This window comes from Phoxinus phoxinus (assembly GCF_949152265.1).
Source record: "Phoxinus phoxinus genome assembly, chromosome: 15".
NCBI classification, from domain to species: Eukaryota; Metazoa; Chordata; class Actinopteri; order Cypriniformes; family Leuciscidae; genus Phoxinus; species Phoxinus phoxinus.
The window spans coordinates 31,844,579-31,869,727 of record NC_136890.1 but is presented as its reverse complement, the minus strand read 5'-3'; the positions used below and the strand labels follow the sequence as shown (position 1 = coordinate 31,869,727).

Below are 25,149 nucleotides of genomic sequence, written 5' to 3'. Positions count from 1 at the left end.
GGTGTGAGAACAGCCATTGATAGTGTGTCAGAAATTGCACTATGCAGGCGTTTATCAATTCTGAGGTGTGTGTATACTGTACACATATATATAAAAATGTGTGTATATGTGTGTATGTAGTATATATACATATATATATATATGTGTGTGTGTATAGAATGAGATTATGAAATTATTGTGAAAATAATGTCAATGCAAAAAACATTAGTAATTATCTTTAACCAATACGCTTTTTATTGTTAACTAAAACATTCTAATTACTTAAATTAAAAAACTGAAATAAAAATAAAATATTTTATTTTACCTAGTTGTCAAGGCAACATTTCTCATTTTCATTTAGTTGATATGATAACTTGATATGGTAAAATAACTCAAAACTAAAATGTAACTATAACAACTAGACATTTTAAAAGACAAAAATACAAAATTACCAAAAACGTTTACTAAAATCAATAATATCTTTAATCAAAAGGGAAAATAAAAAAATAAAGATTAAACAAATATTAATAAAAACTATAAAAGCATCTCAATGAACATAAAATTACACGAGGCAAATATTTTCTTCTTCATCACCTAAATCGAGATAAAAAAAATCTCTTACACAACTACATGCAGGGTTTTATCATCCCTGATGACCATTTTTATGTTTTATTTAAAGGCTCGATTACCAATAAATCTACATTTACACATTTGTCAGATGCTTTTATCCCAAAATATTTTTTATCCTACCGTTTGAGCTGGATGAATGCTATATTTATAATCTATAATACATTTAGTAATAAAACAATATGTATATTTCACTGTCACATGCACAATTTTGTGGAAGTGAAATCAGAATTACACAAATACCGAACACAAGAGGGAAAAACCAAGCTTAGTCAATTTGTAACCAAAAAAAAAAAAGTGAAAATGTGCAAAGCTTTTTTTTTCACCGCTTTATAATCCAGCAATGAAAATAATGCACTTAATAAAGGACCAGCACAACTTTCCCCAACAACAACGCATGATTTGAGGAATCATTCAAACACACACACACCTTTAATACTCAGTGTTAGAGGTTTGATCACTAACATTATGAGCAACTGACATTACGCTGTCAGCAAACATTCAGTAGCGTGATAAAAGGCAAGAAGAGACAGCATGGAGACACGAGATTGTTTAAAAAAGGAATTTATTTGTTTTGGTGTTATGATCTGGTGATAAGATACGTTTATAAAAGTCCAGTTTCCACCCAGATGCCTCACGAGATGCGCTGGAATTCTTCGTCTGTCCACAGGCTTTCAGAGTCATCCATGCGTGAGACGCCAGAGAATGAGGCACAAGCAGGAAGATCCTGTTCATTAAAAGTGTCTTACGGCACGCGTGTCCTGATGTGCTGGTCCAACACGAGGTCAGAGGTCACTGCATGTCAGATCGGTGGCCAGATTTTACTGACCTTTGCATGAAGAGACTCTGGGATCCACTGACAATACGCTGGCATCAAATCTACAAGGACGAGATAAAGACATTTTTGGTGATGTTTAATATATACACTACTTTTTTTTGTGTTTAAGATTCAGATTCAGATTATTTTATTTAGTGCCATGTCAGCATTCAAAGCTATTTGCATGGCAAAAATTAAATTACAAAAATACAAATATCATATAAATACAATAAAAACAATAGTCATTTGTTGATACAGTAATATTGTGAATTATTATTACAATTTAAATAACTTTTCTATGTGAATATATTGTAAATTGTAATTTATTCCTGTGATCAAAGCTGAATTTTCAGCATCATTACTCCAGTCTTCAGTGTCACATGATCCTCCAGAAATCAGTATAATATGATGATCTGATGCTCAAGAAACATTTCTGATTATTATCAATGTTGAAAACAGTTGCGCTGCTTCATATTTTTGTGAAAACTGATCAATTTATTTCAGGATTCTTTGCTGAATAATCTCTGAATAATCTCTAACGAACAGCATTTATTTGAAATATAATTATTTGTAACATTATAAATGTCTTTACTGACTTACTTTTGATCAATTCAATGCGTCCTTGCTGAATAAAAAGTTAATTTCTTTAAAGATATCTTACTGACCAGATTGTTCTACACTTAATGCTGAAATGGCTTCTTTCCAAATATTATTTTAACCAGTGATTACAGTTCCACAGTACAGTCTAGATTCCAGATACAGTTACAGTAAAAAAAAAAAAAAACATGTTTTCCTCACATGGTTTTCGACTAAATGAACAAGAAAGAATGAGTCATTTTCATATCAACTTACATTTTTCATTTTTCTTCCACGCAGCCTCTAAAGCTTTTCTGCTGTCCACTTTCTCTGATGCCAGCGCCGAGAGAAGAACTTCAGTCCGCGGCTGCAACCTGAGACACAACAGCAGGAGAGTATTCAACAACACACGTTTACACTCCATACAGAAGTCAGTGTGTGTGCGAGAGTTTAAGTGTGTGTGTGTGTGTGTGTGTGTGTGTGTGTGTGTGTGTGTGTGTGTGTGTGTGTGTGTGTGTGTGTGTGTGTGAGCGAGTGAGTGTAAGTGTTTGTGTGTGTAAATGAGCGAGTGAGTGTGTGCAAGAGTGTAAGTGTGTGTGCGCGCGAGTGAGTGCGAGAGTGTAAGTGTGTGTGAGTGCGAGCGAGTGAGTGTGAGAGTAAGTGTGTGTGTGTGTGTGTGTGTGTGAGCGAGTGAGTGCGAGAGTGTAAGTGTGTGTGAGAGCGAGCGAGTGAGTGTGAGAGTAAGTGTGTGTGTGTGTGTGTGTGTGTGTGTGTGTGTGTGTGTGAGCGAGTGAGTGCAAGTGTGTGTGAGAGCGAGTGAGTGCAAGTGTGTGAGAGCGATTGAGTGCGAGAGTGTGAGAGTGTGTGTGTGAGCGACTGAGTGAGTGTGAATGTGTGAGCGACTGAGTGAGTGCGAGAGTGTGTAAGTGTATGTGAGCGAGTGTGTGTGTGCAAGAGTGTGTGTGTGTGTGTGTGTGTGTGTGTGTGTTTGAGAGAGAGTGAGCGAGTGTGTGTGAGACTGTGTAAGTTTGTATGCGTGTGTGTGGTCTCACTTTGCCCACGTCTTCAACATGGTGGAGGGTGACGACAGTAAACACGCGCTGAACTGCTGAATCTTTGGACAAACCTGCAGAAATTCATCCAGGATTAAGTTCACGCATCACTTGCTACAGCCGCAATATGGTATTCTTTGAAATACCGTGGTTTATGAATATGGTATCACTCCACAGTCCACACTTTCTCTCCTCACATAATATAATTTCAATTTATGTAACACTATGTAAAACTACCATTCAAAAGTGTTTTTTTTTTTAAAGAAATTAATACTTTTATTCAGCAAGGATGCATTATTGATATTGAGATATTTATGTTACAAAAGATTTATATTTCAAAATAAATGCTGTTCTTTTGAACTTTATATTCATCAAAGAATGAAGAACAAAATGGTTTATGGTTTCCCCAAACATATTAACTGTTTTATTTACTGATAATAACCCGACATGTTTCTTGAGCAGCAAATCATCATATCAGAATGATTTCTGAAGGATCATGTGACACTGAAGACTGGAGTAATGATGCTAATAATACAGCTTTGATCACAGGAATAAATTACACTTTACAATATTTTACAATAGAAAAGTTATTTTAAATTGTAATATTTTACTGTATTTTCAATCAAATAAATGCTTCCTTGGTGAGCAGAAGAGACTTATTAAATGGTAGTGTATTTATTTGGTAAGAATAATACAGTCAGAATACAAAATAAATCTAATCAGGGTGATACAAAACTAGTTTGAAGCATGTTATGGTCTTGATCACCTTGTCTGGGTTTATTATAACGGTCAAATGGTTTTGAACATGGTTTTAAACTTGTTCACCATTTACCAGTACTTTATTGTAGAGGAAATGACTGACATTTCCATCCTGTTTTAGTTTGTTCTCACACACACGCGCGCACACACACACACAAATGTTACCTGGCCCTCAAGGAGAAACTTTGCAAACAGTTTGTAACGCTCAAGGCCCTCTGGGTAATCCATCTCAACAGCGGGAAGTTTCCAACTGACTCTGACTGTGGAGAGAGAGACACACCCACATCATGTGACTGGTATTACACACACCGCGAGCCAATGACTCTGAAGACAATGTTCACTCTGAACTCTGTCGTCGGACAGCTGCTCTTACAGAAGGTGCTCTGCTGTTGACACTTCAATCGGCCGCTCAGTGGGCAGTACCAGGGGGCGGGGCTTTCCTCCGGGACGCTGAAGTGACAGTATTGTGGGAGGAGCCTAGGAATCCACTCCGCCTGAACGGCACAGACGCCTGCGAGAAACAAAACATTCTCGACATATAATTGATGTATATGTAGATAGAGCTGTCACAATTCTGATTTTACATATTTTTTTTAATTCCATTTTTTATTTTTTTCCCTTCAAATTGAATCATTTTCTACGCATTTTTTTGAATTATTTTAGTAAATATTATGTAAAATAAATATAATTGTGCTTTATAAAGCTATTGTTATTTGTGTGTCATTTACTATCGTTAAATTAACGTGAAATTAAATTAACTTATGTTCACCAAGGCTGCATTTATTTAATCAAAAATACAGTAAAAATAGTAACATTGTTGCAATTTTAAAATAAAAGCTCAAGAAACATTTCTTACAATTATGATGATCAATGTTGAAAACAGTTCTGCTGCTATTTTTGTGGAAACTGTAATAACATTTATTTTTTCAGGATGAATTCAATATCGATCTATATCGGCCAATCATTAGAGTAAAGCTTTCTTCTGACAAAATAAACCTTAAGGTATTTTCATATTTAAATATTCACAATTGAATATAAACTTTTTAAATATTTATATTTTTGGTCTACTGAGAGACCAAGTCCACTTTCCATTCACATGTTTTTGAAACCCAGACTATATGAATATTATATTATAGAACTAAATATGAAATACACTATATATACAGGTGAAACTCGGAAAATTAGAATATGGTGCAAAAGTTCATTTATTTCAGTAATTCAACTTAAAAGGTGAAACTAATATATTATATAGACTCATTACATGCAAAGTGAGATATTTCAAGACTTTATTTGTTATCATTTTGATGATTATGGCTTACAGCTTATGAAAACCCCAAATTCACAATAAGAATATTGTGAAAAGGTTTTCATAAGCTGTAAGCCAAAAAATTATAACAAATTAAGGCTTGAAATATCTCACTTTGCATGTAATGAGTCTATATAATATATTAGTTTCACCTTTTAAGTTGAATTACTGAAATAAATGAACTTTTGCACGATATTCACATTTTTCGAGTTTCACCTGTAAATATCATATAGAGTAACTATAAACTAAATAAATTATAATTAACTTAAGTAATTACTAACATTACATATATAATACATAATAAAATGTACATAATAAAAGTTCATGTCAACAAGCTAATCCCAATGAGATTTTCCACTTTGTTTCCAACTGTTTTAGAGACAAAACCTTGACTGAGTGCATTTGAAGGACAGTGTATAGAAGTGACCTGCAGGATGACACATATAAACACAGACCTCTCATGTACATCTTGGTGGTCTCCATGACTTCCTGATAAACAACAAACTCTGGAAGTGTCTTATTAAGGGCAGATGATGGGTGAATAAACACTGGATCGTCCAACAGAGGAGTCTGGAACACACACACATATGCATATAGATCTTTCTATGACTGTTCAAATCAAAAGCGAAATCAGAAGCGAACAGATTTTTTTTAAGGCACCTTGTAGCCGTTCCTCCACTTGGGGTCGAGCAGTTCCTCGGCCTGCACTCGTCTGGCGATGTGATCTCCTAAACCTGCCAATACGATCTGCCGTAAAAACGTCACCTGTGACTCTGTCGGAGGAGCCATCTTATTATCCATGTATACGCCAGCGTCGGAGCACACGGCGTTCACTGAGAGAGAGAGAGAGAGAGAGAGAGAGAGAGAGAGAGAGAGAGAGAGAGAGAGAGAGAGAGAGAGAGAGAGAGAGAGAGAGAGAGAGAGAGAGAGAGAGAGAGAGAGAGAGAGAGAGAGAGAGAGAGAGAGAGAGAGAGAGAGAGAGAGAGAGAGAGAGAGAGAGAGAGAGAGAGAGAGAGAGAGATGCTTAAATCATATGCACAAGAAAGGGCAGGCAAAGACACACATAAAAATTGCATGTGTATTTTTGTGTATGTACCTGCATTGGTCAGTTGTCCTCGTAGTCTTCGGATTTCCAACATTGCTTTGAACCGAAGCCCATTTTCCTCACAGAACTGACGAGTGCAGCCTGCAAATTCACAAGCGCCGACCGCCCCTAAACACCAATCAAAATCAGAACAAAAGAAAGTAACTGAAAATGCATAGAAGAATACGGCAGTGGCATTATATATATTTGGCTATTTTTTATTATTGACATCGACTGATAGATTTGATAATTTTTGTGGTTTGAAAACTAAACTATGTTAGGAATTACAGAAGTTGCCATATACCTAAACTATACATCTGTTTATTATACAGATTTATTTTTTATCAAGCTCAATTTTTTTTTTAAATGGATGCATTTTCAAATAATTGATTTCTAATTATTTTAGTAAATACTAAGTAAAAATAAAATACACTTAATTGCAGTAGTTATGCATGTTAAAAAAATGGTTAAACTGTCAGTCAACCACTATAGGACTGTGTTGTTATTGGTAATTAAAATAAAACAAACTATTAAAAAACATTTGTTAATTGAAATCAAGCTAAAATAAAATATCAATATTAGATGGAAAAATTTTACTTAGAAATGTTGTCTCAGCAACTAGCTGATATAAATAAATTGAAATACTACAATTGAAATAAACAAATTAAAGCTAAGCTTTAATACATTTTAATACTTATTAAATTAAAGCACATAAAAGTTTTCAACTAAAAACAGATTTTTTTTAAATGCATTTTTGCCATTAATTTACACAACAACGACATTTTGGGGCCCTGAAAACGCAAACTTTTAAAAACGGGTTTCAAAGTGCAAGTTTTTGAAAACTATACTGTTATTACCTTCCTGTAAACTACAAAAATGGTGATGTCATGCGCATTACACGTTTAGTCTATAAGCAAGTAGTGTTTCTTTACAAAGTGATATCACCATCTACTGGCCTGGCAGCAGAATACAGAATTTTTAATTAATTTTAGCCGTTTTCATACGTGTGTAAACCGGGTTCACTTTGATGCCATCAAAGTTTGTTGTCATCTGTACGTGAAAAATGCAATGGAAAAACTTTTCTGTTTGTAGTACATCGTTGTCGTGTAAACATACCCTAAATTAAAATTAAACAAAAGCTAATATTCAAAAGCTAATAATACTAAAATCACACTGCTAGAGCAAAGGGTTTTCACATTAGGCCTGAACGTCTGAACGTTTGACATCAACATTCAAAACCAAAGTTAGTCAAATCAAAGCCATACCCAGCAGGACCATCAGATCTCCCAGCTGCAGTGACTGTCCTTGTCCTGCCCATAACCTCCTCATCTGAACAGATCTGGCTTTTTTCCCTGCCATCTTAGTGCTCTCCTCCTCGCTGCCCGCAGGCCTGACAAACCAGAGAAAGACAAGACGTGAGCGCTACCGTTCCCTAATGCTTCATCTGGACCACAGAGACAAAAGTGAAGTAAATGTGCATGTGTGACCTGTCAAAATCCTCAAAGATCTCTCTGACGGTCATGGCGGCCACTATGGTGATGACATACGGCATACAGCCCTGCTGACGGCCCAGCGCTAGCATCTTAGCGTAGCGCGGTGCTACGGGGAACGCGGCCATTGCACGACCCAGAGGAGTTATGGGACACGATAGACGCGCCCTCTCCATCTCGCCCAAACTAAAAACACACAGAGAAACAGGTTAAGAAAGAATATTCATTTTATAATAAATAATTTTTCAGCAACATTATAATGAACATTACCATTTGTGATCACCTTTCAACAGCCAATTTGATCAAATGATATTTGCTCATACAGTAATGTCATATTTTATAATAATTACTTAAATTCTATAACTTGATATTCCAGATATGTTATAGTGGACTGTTTTATAATTTTAATTTTTAATTATTTTATGGGACCTATAGTTCATGCGAACTATTTAGATCACATTAAAAAAAAAAAATTATGAAATATTTATTCATCTTTAGTGATTAAATAATAGTTGATAACCCTTTTGCAATAATATGTAAATATGTGCTAGTTTCCACATTATTAATTACAACAAATGAATTATAACTTCATAAACGTATGAATTTATATTACAGTATTATATATATATAGTTTATATTGCTTAATCTAATAGTGAATCAAATTGTAAATATATCAAATGGTTACATTTTCTATTTAATATTATTTTAGAAAATATGATTCCCATTTCCCAGTGATATTACAGTTGATTATCAGAGGATTATTTTTCATTACCATTTTATGGGACCTACAGTTCATATGCATGTGTTTACAAACTATTTTGTTCCATGAACACTTGACACATTATTATTTTTTAACAAAAAAAATCTATTAAACAAACATGAAAGTGATAAAGTAATAATTGATATAACTTTTGTAATAATATGCAAATATGTTAATATTTGATAAAACAATATACATATTTTACCCTTTTGTGTTCTCACATTTACACAGAAAGGCTGACAGTTTTGAGTTTATATCACTTTTGCAAACATGTGCATATTTAACATTTTTAAATGTTATTACATTTTAACTGGGTATTTTAATACACCACTGCATAATTTTAATAAAAGCAAACGTGGCTGTTGAAATTTTTCATTTCAAATCTCTCATTTAGACTTGGAGGAAAGCGTGATGTACGATGAAAGAGCGTACCGCCCGCGTCGAGGCGGCTCCTCCAGCGCTCCCAGTGAGATCAGAAGCTGCTCGGCAGCGATCAGCGCCTCGGATGAGGGAGGAGTGGGGAACGGGAAGTTCACAACCTAAACCCACACACAAAATACATAAACAAGACTAAACCACAACCTGTCATGCTGGGATATAATAGCTCATGTGTGATTTTTATCGCATGATGAAAGGAAACCTTTTCAATGTTGAGATCTTTCATCTGAAGGACGAGGTCATCGACGGGACGCCGCGTGATTTCAGCCTCCGAAAACAAACCGAAATCCCCAAACACAGCGGACGAGTAGAGCCTGTGCATATAATAAAGGAGTGGTTTAATGCCCTTTTCACAAGATGTAAAATAAATCTCTCATGTCCCCAGAGTGTGTGTGTGAAGTTTTAGCTCAAAATACTCCACATATATTTTTATGTAGCATGTTAAAGTTGTCACTTTTTGAGGGTGAGCAAAAACACACCGTTTTGAGTCTGTCCCTTTAAATGCAAATGAGCTGCTGCTCCCGGCACAGGGGGCGGAGCTTCAAGAGCTTGTGTCCTTTTACCTCACACACACTGAACATTTTAAACACTTTTAGTCTTTTATGTTCAAACCGAAGTCAGACAATGATGGAGAGACTCAAGAAGAAGTGACAACATGTAGAAGCAACAGGACATTTCTGAATGGTTAGTTGATGCATTTATGTAGCTTATGTGTAGTTATCTTCTAGTCATTGATTAGCATATTCTGTCTTGATAATCTATCAATCGTGTTCAGGGGGCGGGGTTTATGCAAATTTTAGGGTTGGTGATGTCACTAACCCGGGAGGAATGTCGTGTAGTTCCTACCAGCCGTTTGTTGTAGTCCTTTTCTTTAAAAGCAAATATCTCCCTTTGTTTTTTACTTTGAGTGTTGTAACTTTGCAGATGTTGTTAATGCTCAAACAGCAACATTACACACTAATAGTGTTAATTTCGTCAGACGAGACGAGACGAAATATGTTCGTCAACGACTTTTTTTTCCATGACTAAGACGAGACGATGACGAGACTGCACTACTGTTCAAAAACGCTGACTAAGACTAAATTAACATGCATTATTGTTGACGAAAAAAGACGAGACGAAAATGTTTTGCATAAAATAAAAAATAAGATAAAATCTCTCTTCATTTTCGTCTACAATCGTCTCTGCTTTTTCATCAGCTGTTACGCCTTTAAAATATTCCGAATGAGTTCGCGCTGTTGCAAAAAAATAGCCTCCTGGAAGTTCCGGGACTCTCCCGCATATTGATAAAATGCGGCTCACTGATGCCCGCGAATTAGTTAAAATCTCCGGAATCTAGAACGAGCGCGCCCGCGAGACAGAGACTGTGCTCCAAACCGCGTAGCGCGTGCACGGCGGAGAGAGAGCAAGAGACCGCGCGCGTGTGCCTCATGAAGTATCATCATGAAAAAAACTCAGCACCGGGGAGCACCCCAACCTGAAACGTCTTCCCGCGCCTTTGTAACTTCAGTCGTCTGTTGGGCCCCAGCTTTTGAATTGTGTTGGTTAAAATAAAATACTCTTCAGAACAGGTTCCTCATTTGTAAATGTGTCTCCTCAGAAATTGAAAACCAGACATGTTTAACAGTTGCATTCAACAAAAATCATTCAACAAGTGTATTTTGTCAGGTTCTGACATTTAACCAATATTTTAGATATGTGAAACACTTTTATACTGAAATGTTAATCAGAAATAATCTCAGTAATAATGTGTTATTAAAAAAAAGACTATTTTTTTTTACTAAAACTTGACTAAAATGAAAACACTTTTAGTCGACTAAAACTTGACTAAGATACCTTAAGTTCTCTTTTGACTAAAACTAGACTAAAATGATGAGACTTTTAGTCGACTAAAACTAGACTAACAAAAAAAGATATGTGAATGACTAAATATGACTAAGACTAACAAGGACATTTGGCACAAGACTAAGACTAAGACTAAATTAAAAATAGGTGACAAAATTAACACTACACACTAACTAAAGTTAGAGAAGTGAAATCATAATCAACCACCCCTTTAATACCACACCGTCCAGATCTTCCTCTCACGTATCCATTCAGTTTCCTTTAAAATACAACAATGTTTTAAATTCTGACCTATAGCAGTGGCCCGGCTCCGTCCTGCCTGCCCTTCCTGCCCTCTGATTGGCTGAAGCCTGTGAGATCCAGGTGACCTTAAAGGCGGAGACGCCCGTCACTCTGTCGTAGAATCTCTTCTTCACACGACCGCAGTCCACAACATACTTGACGCCGGGGATCGTCAGAGACGTCTCCGCAACATTAGTCGCGACGACACACAGACGCGCTCCAGCGGGAGGAGGACGGAAAACCTGAACACACACAGATGAGATGAATAATACAAACAGTGATTTTACAATACGTGTAACAAACTGAGAAAATCTTTTCATTTCTTTTTTTACATGTCTAAGAATTTAAGTCAAATTCACGGCTACTAGATTTGATAATTCAAATGATAATTAATTTTAAAAAATTAAATAATTTTTAACAATCGAATTGATTGAAGTCAATTCACGGCTACTAGATTTGGAAGCATTGTAACATCATTCGTCTGTTCATTTCAGAGCTTAATTATTAAAAATACCGTCCACAAAAATTAGTAACACCACAAACAACGAAATATCTTACATGTTCAGAATCTGTAATCTTTGTGAAAAATAACTTCAAACAGCAAATAGTTCAAAAGTTCTTGGTTATTATTGGAAAAGAGACATGATCAAATGAAATGTAAGGATGTAGAATAGATATAAAAATTGTATATATATTATGTAAAAATGTATTTCTATACAAGTAAAATGTATATAATAATTATAATAAATTACAATAATTAGTTATAGGATTTTATAATCTAGTTTTTCATGATCTACAAACATTAAACACTATTCTTAAATTAATAATTAATTACAAATTATATAAAAAAAATTATATTATAGTGTCATATAGTTTATATCTCTTAATGTAAATCAAATGAAATAAATCAAGTAAATAAAGAGTTTCTGTTATTTTCAGCCAAATAAAATTTCTTTACATTTAAATGTAAAAGTATGGCTGCGGATATTGAGTTTTTCATGAAACACCGATATTAAAAGCTTTTCAATATTACAAATTATTAATATTTTTAGTATATATATTTTTTTACAAAAAAAATATATATATATTTATATTATAGTATTATAATCTTTTGCTAAATTGTAAAGTAAATCAAGTACATCTCCATACATTTCTAAAATGTTTTGTTTTTTTCTTCAATGAAAAGTAAAAAATGCTTGTACAATTATTGTGTTATTCGAGGACACTCACAGGCGTAACTATCGGTAAGCAGGGTACGCGGTTGCTTACGGGCCCGGACCAATCAGGAGCCAGCGTGACTGGAAGATATTGATTGAAAGCCCATCGCATTTTACTACTTTATTTGAATTAATAATGACAACAACATATTTTACTGTTCATTAAATACATGTTTGAAATGAACAATGATGGATTTTGGTGTAATTTGTTTCGAATTGGGACTGGGAAATCCTCAATTTGAATCCTGGATATGGTAAGTGGATATGCGTATTGCGTGCAAAACAGTAAAAACGTCAAACTTGAGACAGACAATATCGATATGGAGTCTATGTGTGTGTAGTCATAGCAGTGAGTAACAATGTGTTATGGTGCGCCGTCACCAGCAGTGTTTTTTCATGTGTTATGGTGCTGTGTCTCTATGATCCTATCCTGTCCTATTCATGGTAGCCTACTCGTGGACATTGCGTCATCACGTGCTGTAGTAGGAGCGCCGCCTTGATAATCCTAATTATCATATAATAAATAATAACAGATAGTGTGTGTGTGTGTGTGTGTGTGTGTGTTGGCTGCAGTGGTGTTGGCTGCGGTGATGTGCGTGTATGTATGTGTGACAAATACTAGTTAATAAGACTTCTGGTACTAACATTAAGATTACAGGATGTACAATGATAGGGCACTGGTGTAATATTATGTATGTGTATATATGAGGGTACATGTGTATATGTATGCGTATGTATATATATATATACATATATGTATGTATGTATGTATATATGTATATGTGCTATGTTATAGTTGATAGTATGCAATTGGGTATTGTGCAATACAGAAGCTATTGTGATGTGGTTGTTGGAAGGGAAGTGAAGTACTGGATGGGATCATTTATGAGCATGTTCTGTGTAGGTTAACTGTGTGTTGGTGTGTGTAACATGTAATGCGACGCTTTGTTCTCTCGAATGCCCAAGATGAATTTCTCCAATGGGAGACAATAAAGGCTTATTTTATCTTAATCCTGCATAAGGGCCCGGTGCTGGCTCGTTGCGCCACTGAGGACACTGAAGTAAGTGAACAGACACATACCTTTGCCTGCAGCTCGGGTGCCAACAGAGAGTAGAGAGGAAGCACGTAGAGCGGGATCGACGGATCTGCCTTCTCTTCTGACCACAGGAAAACACACACACACACACACACATTAATTCATATATAAAGTCAAACAGATTAAACACACCTGCGTATAAGTAAGAATCTCTCACCTTGATCGCTCTCTGGATGATCACCCAGCTCCAGCTCAAGGTCTGAACCCTCATCATCATCATCTTCATCAAGGCCGGCCTGACGATCCTCATCACCCTCGTCCACAGGCAGAGCGGAGTAACTGTCCAGATTAATCCTCGGGAGAGACTGAGAGAGAGATTGAGGCTGTGTTGAGAATATAGCCTATGCTAGCACACTTCTTACTGCACCAAATATACTGTATAATGCAAACTACTTAGTATGTGAGACAATAGTATGTTAAAGTGTGTGACAATAAGTCTTTCAACTAGTAGTAGTTGTGTTATATAGTTGAGTACACATTCTCTTTTAAATTCAAGTGTTCTGCTATCATATCAACAGGAAAATTAGCAGTTTCTTTTACAGCATTTATTAATCTTTGGTAAATGTTATATCATTAAAAAAAATACAATTGTTCATTGTTTGTTAATGTAAGTTTACACTGCATTCACTTATATTAACACATACTGATACCAGAACTTTAAAAAAAATTTATTAGTAAATATTGAAATTAATATTAGCTGTAGAAGTATTTTTCATTGTTCGTTTATGATAGTCATCATACCACATTCTTTTTCTTTGCTCTTTTTGACTTCTTCAGGTCGTCTGTTTCCATTGAATCTGTAAAACACACACACTTCAGTTTCTAATGTTGGGAAGGCTGCTCATCTAAGGAGATGTTCTCTAAACTTTAAGATAAAAAAAGATAATGTAAAGTGTTTTAGTTTACGCTACTCCCCGACACTGCCATTTTTTATTTTTTTATTGAAAACAACGTTTACAAGCAAACACATTTACAAAAAATAATGACTATAACAGGTTAGAATATTGAAGGCTGCCTGTAAGATTGGAAATAATCCAAGATATTTGAAAGGAACAAAGACATTTGCTTTTCACTCCTAATATTTGTTCGAAAACCATTATTCTTTTAAATATTCGAATTATATTCGAACACACGAAGCTCGGAGTCAAAGCCCTAGTGTGTGTGTGTGTGTGTGTGTGTGTACCTGTGTGCTCTCGGTTGGGTCTGTAAGGGAAAGCCTTCCTCAGTCTGCGACACACAGAATGGACCTCCGCTTGCCCCGTCAGAAACACCAGAATACCACCTACAACAACACACACGTGTTCAGACATTCATCATCCCCCGTTGCATATTCATTTATCTGTGCATATAGTTACGTTTTCAGTTTTGCACCTATATGTGTTTAACCAACCTGGCGGCAGCATACGATGAATCTTGCAGATCTTACGGAAAGCTTCTCCGGTGTAGTTGTCCATTTGTGTGCGTTTATTGAAATGTACGGTGACCGCAAACTGACGGGCCTCCACCTATAGACACATACAGTGTTAAAACAGTCATATGCTGGACAAAAGTATTTTTCTTGATTATAATATTAAGTCATTTGTACCTAGAAGTCTTAAAAACATAGAATGCTCCTCTAACGGTGGTATTTGGTTTCCACTAGTGCTTGGTTATTTGTTGGGAATCAAATTCAAGGAATGTTTTTTTTTTATAACAATAAAATAACATTCCCAGAACGTTTTTTCGAGACAACCTAAAAATAACTTCAACAGAACCCTAGCCATAATGGATATTTTAGGTTTTATTTTTTTAACAAATAACTACGTCAAATAACGTTTCAGAGAGGATTTTCTGCAACAACCTAATGACAACTTATGCTGAACATTCTCTGTTGGTTATTTTCATTGAAGAACATTGCAAAAGTTTTTATAAGTAAAGTGTAGAAAATGAGTTCACAGTATAACAGGTGAAACTCGAAAAATGAGAATATCGTGCAAAAGTTCATTTCATTCAGTAATTCAACTTAAAAGGTGAAACTAATATATTATATAGACTCATTACATGCAAAGTGAGATATTTCAAGCCTTTATTTGTTATAATTTTGCTGATTATGGCTTGAAAACCTTATTCTAATATTCTAATTTTGAATTTGGGGTTTTCATAAGCTGTAAGCCATAATCATCAAAATTATAACAAATTAAGGCTGGAAATATCTCACTTTGCATGTAATGAGTCTATATAATATATTAGTTTCACCTTTTAAGTTGAATTACTGAAATTAATGAACTTTTGCACGAGTTTCACTGGTACTGATCAGATAAAACTAACTTTATAGCTGAAAGTATTAAAGCAGGGTTAAGCGCAGTGTGGAAAGCATGCATATACTAGCCTATTATTCTGACATCTGATAATGACATGAACGCATGCTGTAGAATATAAGAAGATGAACGTGACACCTTGATGACCGGAGGAGGAGAGCGGAAGAGCCTCTTGTTCTCAGTGAAGTCCTCCACACGCAGTGTCGCTGACATGATGATCAGCTTCATGGGTAAACCTTTCTGTGAATCACAGAGCGCATTACACACACGCCGGACACATAGCTTTAACCTGAACATCATACATGTTCACGCACGTTACCTTGTTGCGGAGGGGGACGATGCGCGACAGGAGGCCGATGAGGATATCTGTGTACACACTGCGCTCATGAGCTTCATCTATGATGATCACACTGTATTTCTGCAGCAGGAAATCCTGCAAAAACACACATCATGACGTGGATATTAAGGAGATGCATCATTTTCAAACTGTAATACACAAGCAGCTTACTTTTAGTTCTATAGTACATTTAAAACGGAGGTTTTTGCGTTATTACTTGATAAACAAACCAATCATAGAGGTTATCTGAAACATACACACCACATGCGCTTATTTTCATGAGCAATACTTGACATTTGACCCCAGGTGAAATCTAAACACTGACTATATCAGTATTGTTAGCAAAATCTTTGGAGAACATCCAGGGTAAAAAAAAAAAAAAAAAGCCTAGTATATAAACTTTACAATATTATACTTAGGCAGTTTGAGAATAATATAGAATATAGAAAAAAAACAAAAAAAAAACATAGTATGCATCATATAATATAATGTGTGGTGCATGTTTGTCCATATGGGTTACCTTCTGAATTTCTTTCAGCAGAACGCCATCTGTCATAAACTTAATCTTTGTGTCTTCTGTCACATTCCCTTCATACCTGATCTGATAAGACACCACCCTGAACACACACACACACACTTATTTCAGTTAAAGCTGCTCAGACTTCATGCAGGATGTTTGTGAAAGGTCTAAAAATAACTGCACACAAATGCAGCAGTGCAGTGGGCTTAACAGAGCGGGCTAAAGTCAACATGAGATTCATTTTAAACCTTAAAATTGCCTACATAACAATTTGGATAAAAGCTAAATCCTGTCATTATACACTATCGTTCAAAAGTTTAAGGACAGTTTTGTTTTAAATGAATTGATACTTAATATAATTGATAATTAATAATGGTTTCCACCAAAATATGAAGCAGCACAGCTGTCTTTAAAGGAGAACTCCGGTCAATTTTAACATTGAGCTCAATTTTTAGTAAATTTGGAGTGCTGTCAATACAGAGAACAACGACAAAAATCGGTGTTGCCTACACTGTGTTATCCTATTTTTAAAATTTGCACCCTATTGACTTGAATGGGGCAAGTTTTAAACCTGCTTTTATCCTCTTAACATATTTGATGTGTCATTACAAGTGCCCAGCCATGTTGAGTGATTCCTTAAGAGTGAACACGAGTGAATCTGACTGCAGTAGATGTGAAAGATATGAATAAAAATGTTGTTATATCAGCCAGCGCACATACCTGTATTTAGTTCCTGTTTTCGGTGGAAGTCCAAAGTAGTCGATTGTCGAGTTCACGCGCATAGGTTTAGTTACTATGATCACGCGCGTGAACTCGACAATCGACTACTTTGGACTTCCACCGAAAACAGGAACTAAATACAGGTATTTGCGCTGGCTGATATAACATCATTTTTATTCATATCTTTCACATCTACTGCAGTCAGATTCACTCGTGTTCACTCTTAAGGAATCACTCAACATGGCTGGGCACTTGTAATGACACATCAAGGATGATAAGACTAAGAACTGGTTAAGTTTAAAACTTGCCCCATTCAAGTCAATAGGGTGCAAATTTTAAAAAGAGGATAACACAGTGTAGGCAACACCGATTTTTGTCGTTGTTCTCTGTATTGACAGCACTCCAAATTTACTAAAAATTGAGCTCAATGTTAAAATTGACCGGAGTTCTCCTTTAACATTGATAATAATCAGAAATGTTTCTTGAGCAGCAAATCAGCATATTCAAATTATTTCTGAAGGATCAAGTGACACTGAAGATTGGAGTAATGATGCTGAAAATATAGCTTTAATAAATAAATTACATTTTAAAATAGAAGAGAGTTATTTAAAATTTACATCAAGTTTGACAAATCTAAATATTTACAATGTCACTTTAGGTTGATGATGATGATTATTATTACCGGTACTACTACTACTACGAATAGAGATGGGAATTGATAAGAATTTAACGATTCCGATTCCATTATCGATATTGCTTATCGATCCGATTCCTTATCGATTCTCTTATCGATTTTCATTGGGTGAGGGAATCAGTACAAATTTGTTTGTTTGTATTAACTCGCTTTAATATCTGATCAGAAGACACAGCACAGAGCACATGTACACAAATTATGTGTAGCAACCTCAGAACAAATCTAAAAGTAGGTGAGCTACTTCTCAAAGGAAAGTCCAGGGACCTATAGCCTAGTTTCTCAACCAGTATGCCATGGCACGCTAGTGTGTGCCTTGAAAGATTATCAAGAAGAGTGCCTTAGTGCCTTCACATTCATTGGTCCAAAAAAAAACAAAAAAACAAAAAACTACCATTTATGTGCCATAAAAACGAAAAACACAGACTGAAACCAGTCAAGGGAGAGCTTGTGCCTTTTGGAATATTAACAGTGCTCATTTGGATTCAACCTGAAACAAAACGTGTGTGCGCTAGTGAGTGAGCGAGAGTGTGTGCGCGCGCGTGTGTGTGTGAGCTTGTGTGTGAGTGAGCATGTGTATCTGTGTATCTCTGAAAATATTTGAATCCTTTCTGTAAGAAATTTGATTGGTGGATTCAAATAAAGAAATCAAATGTGTGAGTGAGCGCAAGAGAGTGCTTGTGTGAGCGCAAGAGAGTGTGTATGTGCGCTTGTGAGTGAGCGAGAGTGTGAGCGCGAGCGCGAGATAGCGTGTGCTCACGCTATCACCGGAGTGAGTGAGTGAGAGCTAGTGAGTGAATGTATATGTGCGCGCGCGTGTGTGTGAGTGAACGTGTGCGTTTGTGTGAGTGAGTGAGTGAGTGCGAGTGTGTGTGTGTGCAGTGCGTATGTATCAGTGATGCGCGGGTTGATCCAAAATGAGCGGGTGCCTGCGGTCACCCGCGGTTACCCGCGGTTACGAGTCATCCAAAAATATTTTTAATGATATTCGGGTCGCGGTCGGTCGGTTAGTTTGAAATAAAGATGCCAATTAAACCTTTGTAATTTATATAGTACTAGACATAATGTTCTATGAAATACATAGGTGTACACTTTATTGGCTGAATAACTGCGCGAGGATGACACACAAGCTCAGTCTGCAGGCAGAGATGACAGTGGGAAATCCTTATTTACCTTTTGAATGTTGAGCGCGTTATTAACTTTTGACTAAAAGCTGACGCGGGACAAAATGCCCGATTTCCCAACACGTTGAACTGAGCAATGCCATTGTGCCATTTTAATAGGCTACTTTTAAACGCATATAGCTCAGTAATGTCAGTTTTATGTATTTGCTGAGAGGGGGCGGGGTTTTTGTTGGGAAAGTCGGGGGAGAGACGCTGGATACGCTGGACGCTTTAGAATGGATAAACACATGCAGCATCTTAATTGTTAAGAAAATGAAACGAATTAAATGAATAAATTAAGCCTTTATTACAAAACACTAGGCGATCATACAGCATTCAGAAAAATGCGCACCCCATAGTTCCTCCGTCTATGGCCCAATGACTACGATGAGCATTTACTACTTTAAAAAAAACGCGGGTCAGGAAGCGGGTCGGGTACAATATTTTCTTTCTTTTTTTTGCGGTCCGAGTTGCGGGCGGGTTATTGAAAACGTCGGTCGGGTGCGGGTTGTTTATACATTGACCCGCGCATCACTGGTATGTATGTGTGCGAGTGAATGTGTGTGAGACGGCACGCGATGGCTGGTCGGAAAGCAACATGGCGTCCCATTAAAGGCCTCATTATACTTCTGCGTTGAACTGCCTCTGCCATGTTTGCCGCGTTCTGAAACAAAACAACGCAGCGTGTGTGTGACGTCATGACACATTTGCAACGAGCGGAACCGATTCGCGGAATCGATACGCAGGCATGCTAACGGTTCCAAGGAATTGATTCACTGGGCACCGGTTCTGAAGAAGAATCGGTTCTCGGTTCCCATCCCTAACTACGAATGATAATAATAATAATCTGCATATATTTAGTTTTAGTCTGATAATATATTTGATAATATAGGCGTTTGCTAGAGTTTTATAAAAGCAGTAAGCTACTCGAGTGCCCAACAGCAATGAACCATGATAACATCACTGTACGCCTCTCGTGGCTTCTTTCTTCACTGCACTGATGTCATTAGCCTGGCTCCGCCCTCCTATGTACTTCCGCTCAATTTTCATTTTCCTTCAGTACGTCGTCTGGGTTTGCAGTATATTTGCGGGTTTTCTCCGGCCAATTTTGTACCGGTCCAATCAGCGAACAGAGGGAGTGGCTGAGAACGATGACGTTGAGGTCGTACGCTAGTTCGAGTTGAAGTTTCGTCACGACTAAACGTTAGCGATTGGTTATGGCAGATCCAGAGTGGCTCTGGGCAGATCCAATAGTTTTAAACTTCAACAGAGTATCCGCCTACAAGGAAGTTAACGCTTGTCAATGGAGAGCGGCCAGACTCTCTGTACCAATGAAATGTACGAGGACCAGGCTACTGATGTCACACTGTACCTGCCGGGTAAGTTCATCTCAGTGGCAACACGCTGAGACATGCTGATCGCTGCCACTCTCCTCGGCTCCGTCACAGCAATGATGCCACCGGAGCTGAGAAACAGAGGAATGACCCGTGAGAGGCAGACGACACAGATCACACACACACACATCGGCTCATCGGTCCTCATGTTACCTGGCGTATCCCGCCTCGTACAGGAACTGAGGCACCTGTGTGGTTTTCCCACTCCCGGTCTCTCCACACAACACCACACTCTCGTTCTCCCTCACCGCTTCCATGATCACCTGCTCCTCCGCCAGGATCGGCAGCCTCAGACGAGCCTCCTGCAATTCACATGAAGAGTTACACACACACAATCCCAAACAAGAGCCAAATGCAAGCAAAAACTGGAATAGACCGGTAAAAAACTAAATTAGTTAAAATATTGGTCCCACTTTAGAGTGAGTGTCTTTAACTACTAGTTACTAACATTAAATGAACTGCACTTATTGTGTACATACATGTTTATACACTGCATTTAGAAATACCTGCAGGTCATTTTATCTGTAATTAATTTCTGCAATTACATCTTTAATTGCACCGTTGACACATTTATATTTTATATACTGCATTTAGAAATACCAGCAGGTGATTACATCTATAATTCATTTCTGCAACTACATCTTTAATTACACTGTTGACACCTTAACCCACTCATATCACTAAACCTGTCCTAACCTCACCCGTATAGCAGAACAAGCTCTGTAATGCAACATGAACACAATCATACATTTTATATCATAATACAAGTACATAGGAGTTAGAGACACCTAATAATAAAGTGTAACCAAAAACTTTATTAGGAACAGAAACATCAGTTTAGGGGTGAACGATGCTTCAGAACTGAATCAGATCAAATCAAAATGATTCGAATCCAAGAGAGAACTTCACTTTACTTGAATCCTTTATGTATGATAAGCATTATATCCGTAATTTACATTTCAATGCATTATATGTTTCTATAAATAATTGTGGATAATTTTAAAATGCATTATATTTGCCGATTCATTGTTACACACAAAATTGGTTGTTTTTTTCATGTTTTTATACTTTATACTTTTGCACATTTATACTTTTTAAATGTGTAAAGCTGAATAGATACGTATTTTATTGTAATGCACTATAAGGCAAGTCATATATGTAGGCTATATATACATTATAAATATGTACATGTATATATAATGCATTATAAAAGTATTCTTAATAAATTAATACACCAAAAATGAATGCATTAAGAATCCTTGTATAATGCATTATATAAGAAATGTATTTAAAATTATATAAATATATATAATTTATTTAAATATATTTATTGTATATTTTGCTGTTTGTTTGCTATGTAGACCAGACTTTATGCCGATAGTCAAGGGTCTAGTTACACACACACACACACACACACACACACACACACACACACCAACACACACACACACACACACACCCTCTAAAGTCACCATGAAACCTTTTTATGGAATATTGCAGATTTATATCATTTATAATAAATGCATATAAGTTATTGTGCATATCACTATTTTTCTAACTCACACGCCTCGTAATCTTAAATTAAAATAACTTCCCCTCCCTCTTTCAGAGACATCTCTTCTCTTCTCTGATAGGTGGATCAACCTGTCACTCACATGAGATCCACCAATAGCAAACCACATCCATCCAATCAATTCCCCACAAACAAACTCAAGTCCCGCCCTACATTTGCTCTTGTTCCAGAAGCCGGTTTAATCTGATATACGTCACAATAGAGAAGAAAAGACTCTCTCAACTTCAGTTTCATGCTGACTTTAAAACAATCTGGTTCCTGTACCTGAATCTCTGGAAGTCGGTCAACAGGAATAAACACGGCGGGTTTACAGTCTTCTTTCTTATGCGTTTCCTCTTTAACATCATCTTTCTTCTCTTCTTTAACGTCCATCTCTGTCTGCTTCACCTCCTCTGTCAGCACCTGCTGCTCTTCTGTGGGTTCTTCCTCGGGGGCTTTTTCCTCATCTTCCTCAGATGAGTCTGATCCCTCACTATCATCCTCCTCGGATGACTTCCCAGATCTCTCTTTCTCCTCCTCATCATCATCATCATCCACCGCTCTTCTTCTCTTTCTGTTGGCTCCGCTCAAACTGCTGATCTTGACAGTAGACGAATCACCTTCCTGATCTTCATTCACAGATCTGCAAGCACACACAGGACACAGAAATGTGCAAAATTACAGATTTTCCAGGTCAGCAGCTCAGAAGTGGTGTATCGGTTGATGTCTTACTCTTTGACCCGGTAGAGCTTGTCTCCGGTGCCGAGTCTCGAGGTGGTGTACAGCAGTTTGAGCTCGGACTCGGGCAGCTGAACCTCAGCTAGTTTGGATAATATCTCAGCTCTCTGTGGAGATATTGTGAGAAACATAACATCACTTATAAATATCAAACAGCATCAATCACAGATTCTGTCTCTCTCTCTCTCTCTCCTTACATGCGATTTCTTTTCTTTCTGCTCCAGAACTTTCTCCAGGTTCTTCCTCTGTTTCTTTGTCAGGGCTTTTTTCTTGGGCACGGGACGGTCCACTTTTTGTTTCTTGGTTCTGGTGGCGGGCAGAACGAGAACGTTACAGTCGTCTACTCCTTTAAGCACGGCTCCATCTGCACAGAATCACATTACACCGCCACAACATGTGTGAGAGAGTACACAGACACACTAAATCTCTTTAAAATTACACAAAAACAAGCTCTACCGCTGCTGTGGGATTCTCACTCATACAGTACTTTACCATCATAAAAATCTTCTTCTACAGGCGAAACCCCAAAAATATGAATATCGTGCAAAAGTTAATTTCAGTAATTCAACTTAAAAGGTGAAACTAATAAATTGTATAGACTCATTACATGCAAAGTGAGATATTTCAAGCCTTTATTTGTTATAATTTTGATGATTATGGCTTACAGCTTATAAAAACATCAAATTCAAAATTAGAATATTGTGAAAAGGTTTTCATAAGCTGTAAGCCATAATCATCAAAATTATAACAAATAAAGGCTTGAAATATCTCACTTTGCATGTAATGAGTCTATATAATATATTAGTTTCACCTTTTAAGTTGAATTACTGAAATAAATGAACTTTTGCACCATATTCTCATTTTTCTGAGTTTCACCAGTATGATTCAGTGGACATTATAATAATCAGGCATACATCTACTTGGCCAAAAATGTAACCAAAAAAGCATATTATAGTATATTTTAAACAAATTCCATAAATTTTATAAAAAACAAATTAAATATCAAATTTTGTTTTTGATGTTATAATATCATTCATCATTATCATTTACATTAATGTGCAGATTCATACACTGATTACCATTTCCCTGCGGTCAAAACGGAATTTTCACTGAGAGAAACATTTCAAAAGATTTAATATAATATATGTATGCATTTATTGTGTTTGAAACACACTAAAACTTAATAAAATAAAATAAAAATAATGACAATAATTAAGAAATTGTGCTTTGTTTTGTATCATTAAAAAACACATGCAGCTATAGCAATAAATACTAAATGTGGTTTAAACTGCCGTAAGGTCATTTTGCATGCGTGCCATTAATTTAAAGGGATAGTTCACCCAAAAATGAAAAGTCTGTCATTTACCCCCCCTTAAGTTGTTCCAAACCGGTATAAGTTTCTTTCTTGCTGAACACAAAAGAAGATATTTTCAAGAATGTTTGTAACCAGAAATTTGACGTTAGCCAATGACTTCCATAGTATTTTATTCCAATGGCAACTGTCTGGTTACCAACATTCTTGAAAATATCTTCTTTTGTGTTCAGCAGAAGAAAGAAACTCATACGGTAGTGGAACAATGTGATTAAAAGATGACAGAATTTTAATTTTTGGATGAACTATCCCTTTAAATGAACGTTTTCCGCTTCTTATTGCATGGTTAATAATAACCTGTATTGCAGATCTTATGATCAAGCATGCATCTTACCTTGTATCTCCACCTGCACATCTGTCTGTCTGTCTGCAGCAGCTTTCTGCACAGATGTGCTCTGCTGTCTGCCTTTCCAGTTATATTTCTTTCTCAACCTGCCCATGGCAGAACTCTACAGGCCAAACACACAACCTGTCAAGAACTTATTTCACAAGAAACTCTGCAAGTGCCATGCAAAAACATAATGGTCTATAAATAGGGTTCATTTTATTCGTGCACACATTTGTTTTGTGTTTTAATTTTGGAATGAAATGAGACATCGATATATATGACAGGACATGTTTTTGTGAGTTTCACCCCTGACAATCTCATCTTTTACCACTCATTTAAACTGATTCGAGTATGTTATGTTATAATGTCAAATATAGCAACGATCTTATCATAACTGCTCGTGTTCTTACTGCTAAGTTAGATGTTTACACTGCTCGAGATCAGCTGACAAACTAACACTCATTAAAAAACTCAAAATCACTGACACTGGAAAGGCGCTACTTATCAAACATACACGACATTGACAAGGATCATTAAACCCTTTATATGCATACAAATAATTATAACCTTTTAATCTAAATGTATCATACAGTAACAAAATCGGAAAACTCACGTGTCGATCCTATAGTGATGTTGTGCAACTTTGAAATGAGACCGACGCGCTTCATCAACGATAAAAGGTTCCGGGGTTCATGTTTTCCTCCAGTC

General features: G+C 36.5%; 1 protein-coding gene across 1 annotated transcript; it reads right to left on the bottom strand.

Moving 5' to 3' along the window:
* Positions 1 to 1,152: 1,152 nt before the first annotated feature.
* dhx37 (DEAH (Asp-Glu-Ala-His) box polypeptide 37) lies at positions 1,153 to 25,149 on the bottom strand. Its single transcript, XM_079637916.1, has 28 exons — positions 25,055 to 25,149; positions 24,448 to 24,562; positions 22,939 to 23,105; positions 22,736 to 22,848; positions 22,289 to 22,646; positions 20,605 to 20,753; positions 20,430 to 20,522; positions 16,484 to 16,580; positions 15,946 to 16,059; positions 15,765 to 15,866; positions 14,720 to 14,834; positions 14,513 to 14,611; positions 14,071 to 14,126; positions 13,487 to 13,634; positions 13,314 to 13,390; positions 11,025 to 11,257; positions 9,091 to 9,202; positions 8,883 to 8,989; positions 7,688 to 7,876; positions 7,466 to 7,590; positions 6,213 to 6,329; positions 5,777 to 5,949; positions 5,572 to 5,686; positions 4,184 to 4,321; positions 3,976 to 4,070; positions 3,052 to 3,125; positions 2,276 to 2,373; positions 1,153 to 1,485 (listed from the first exon to the last, which is right to left on the bottom strand). Exons 2-28 carry the CDS (start codon positions 24,551 to 24,553, stop codon positions 1,409 to 1,411), a joined length of 3,447 nt encoding a protein of 1,148 aa, XP_079494042.1. The 5' UTR covers positions 24,554 to 24,562; positions 25,055 to 25,149; the 3' UTR covers positions 1,153 to 1,408.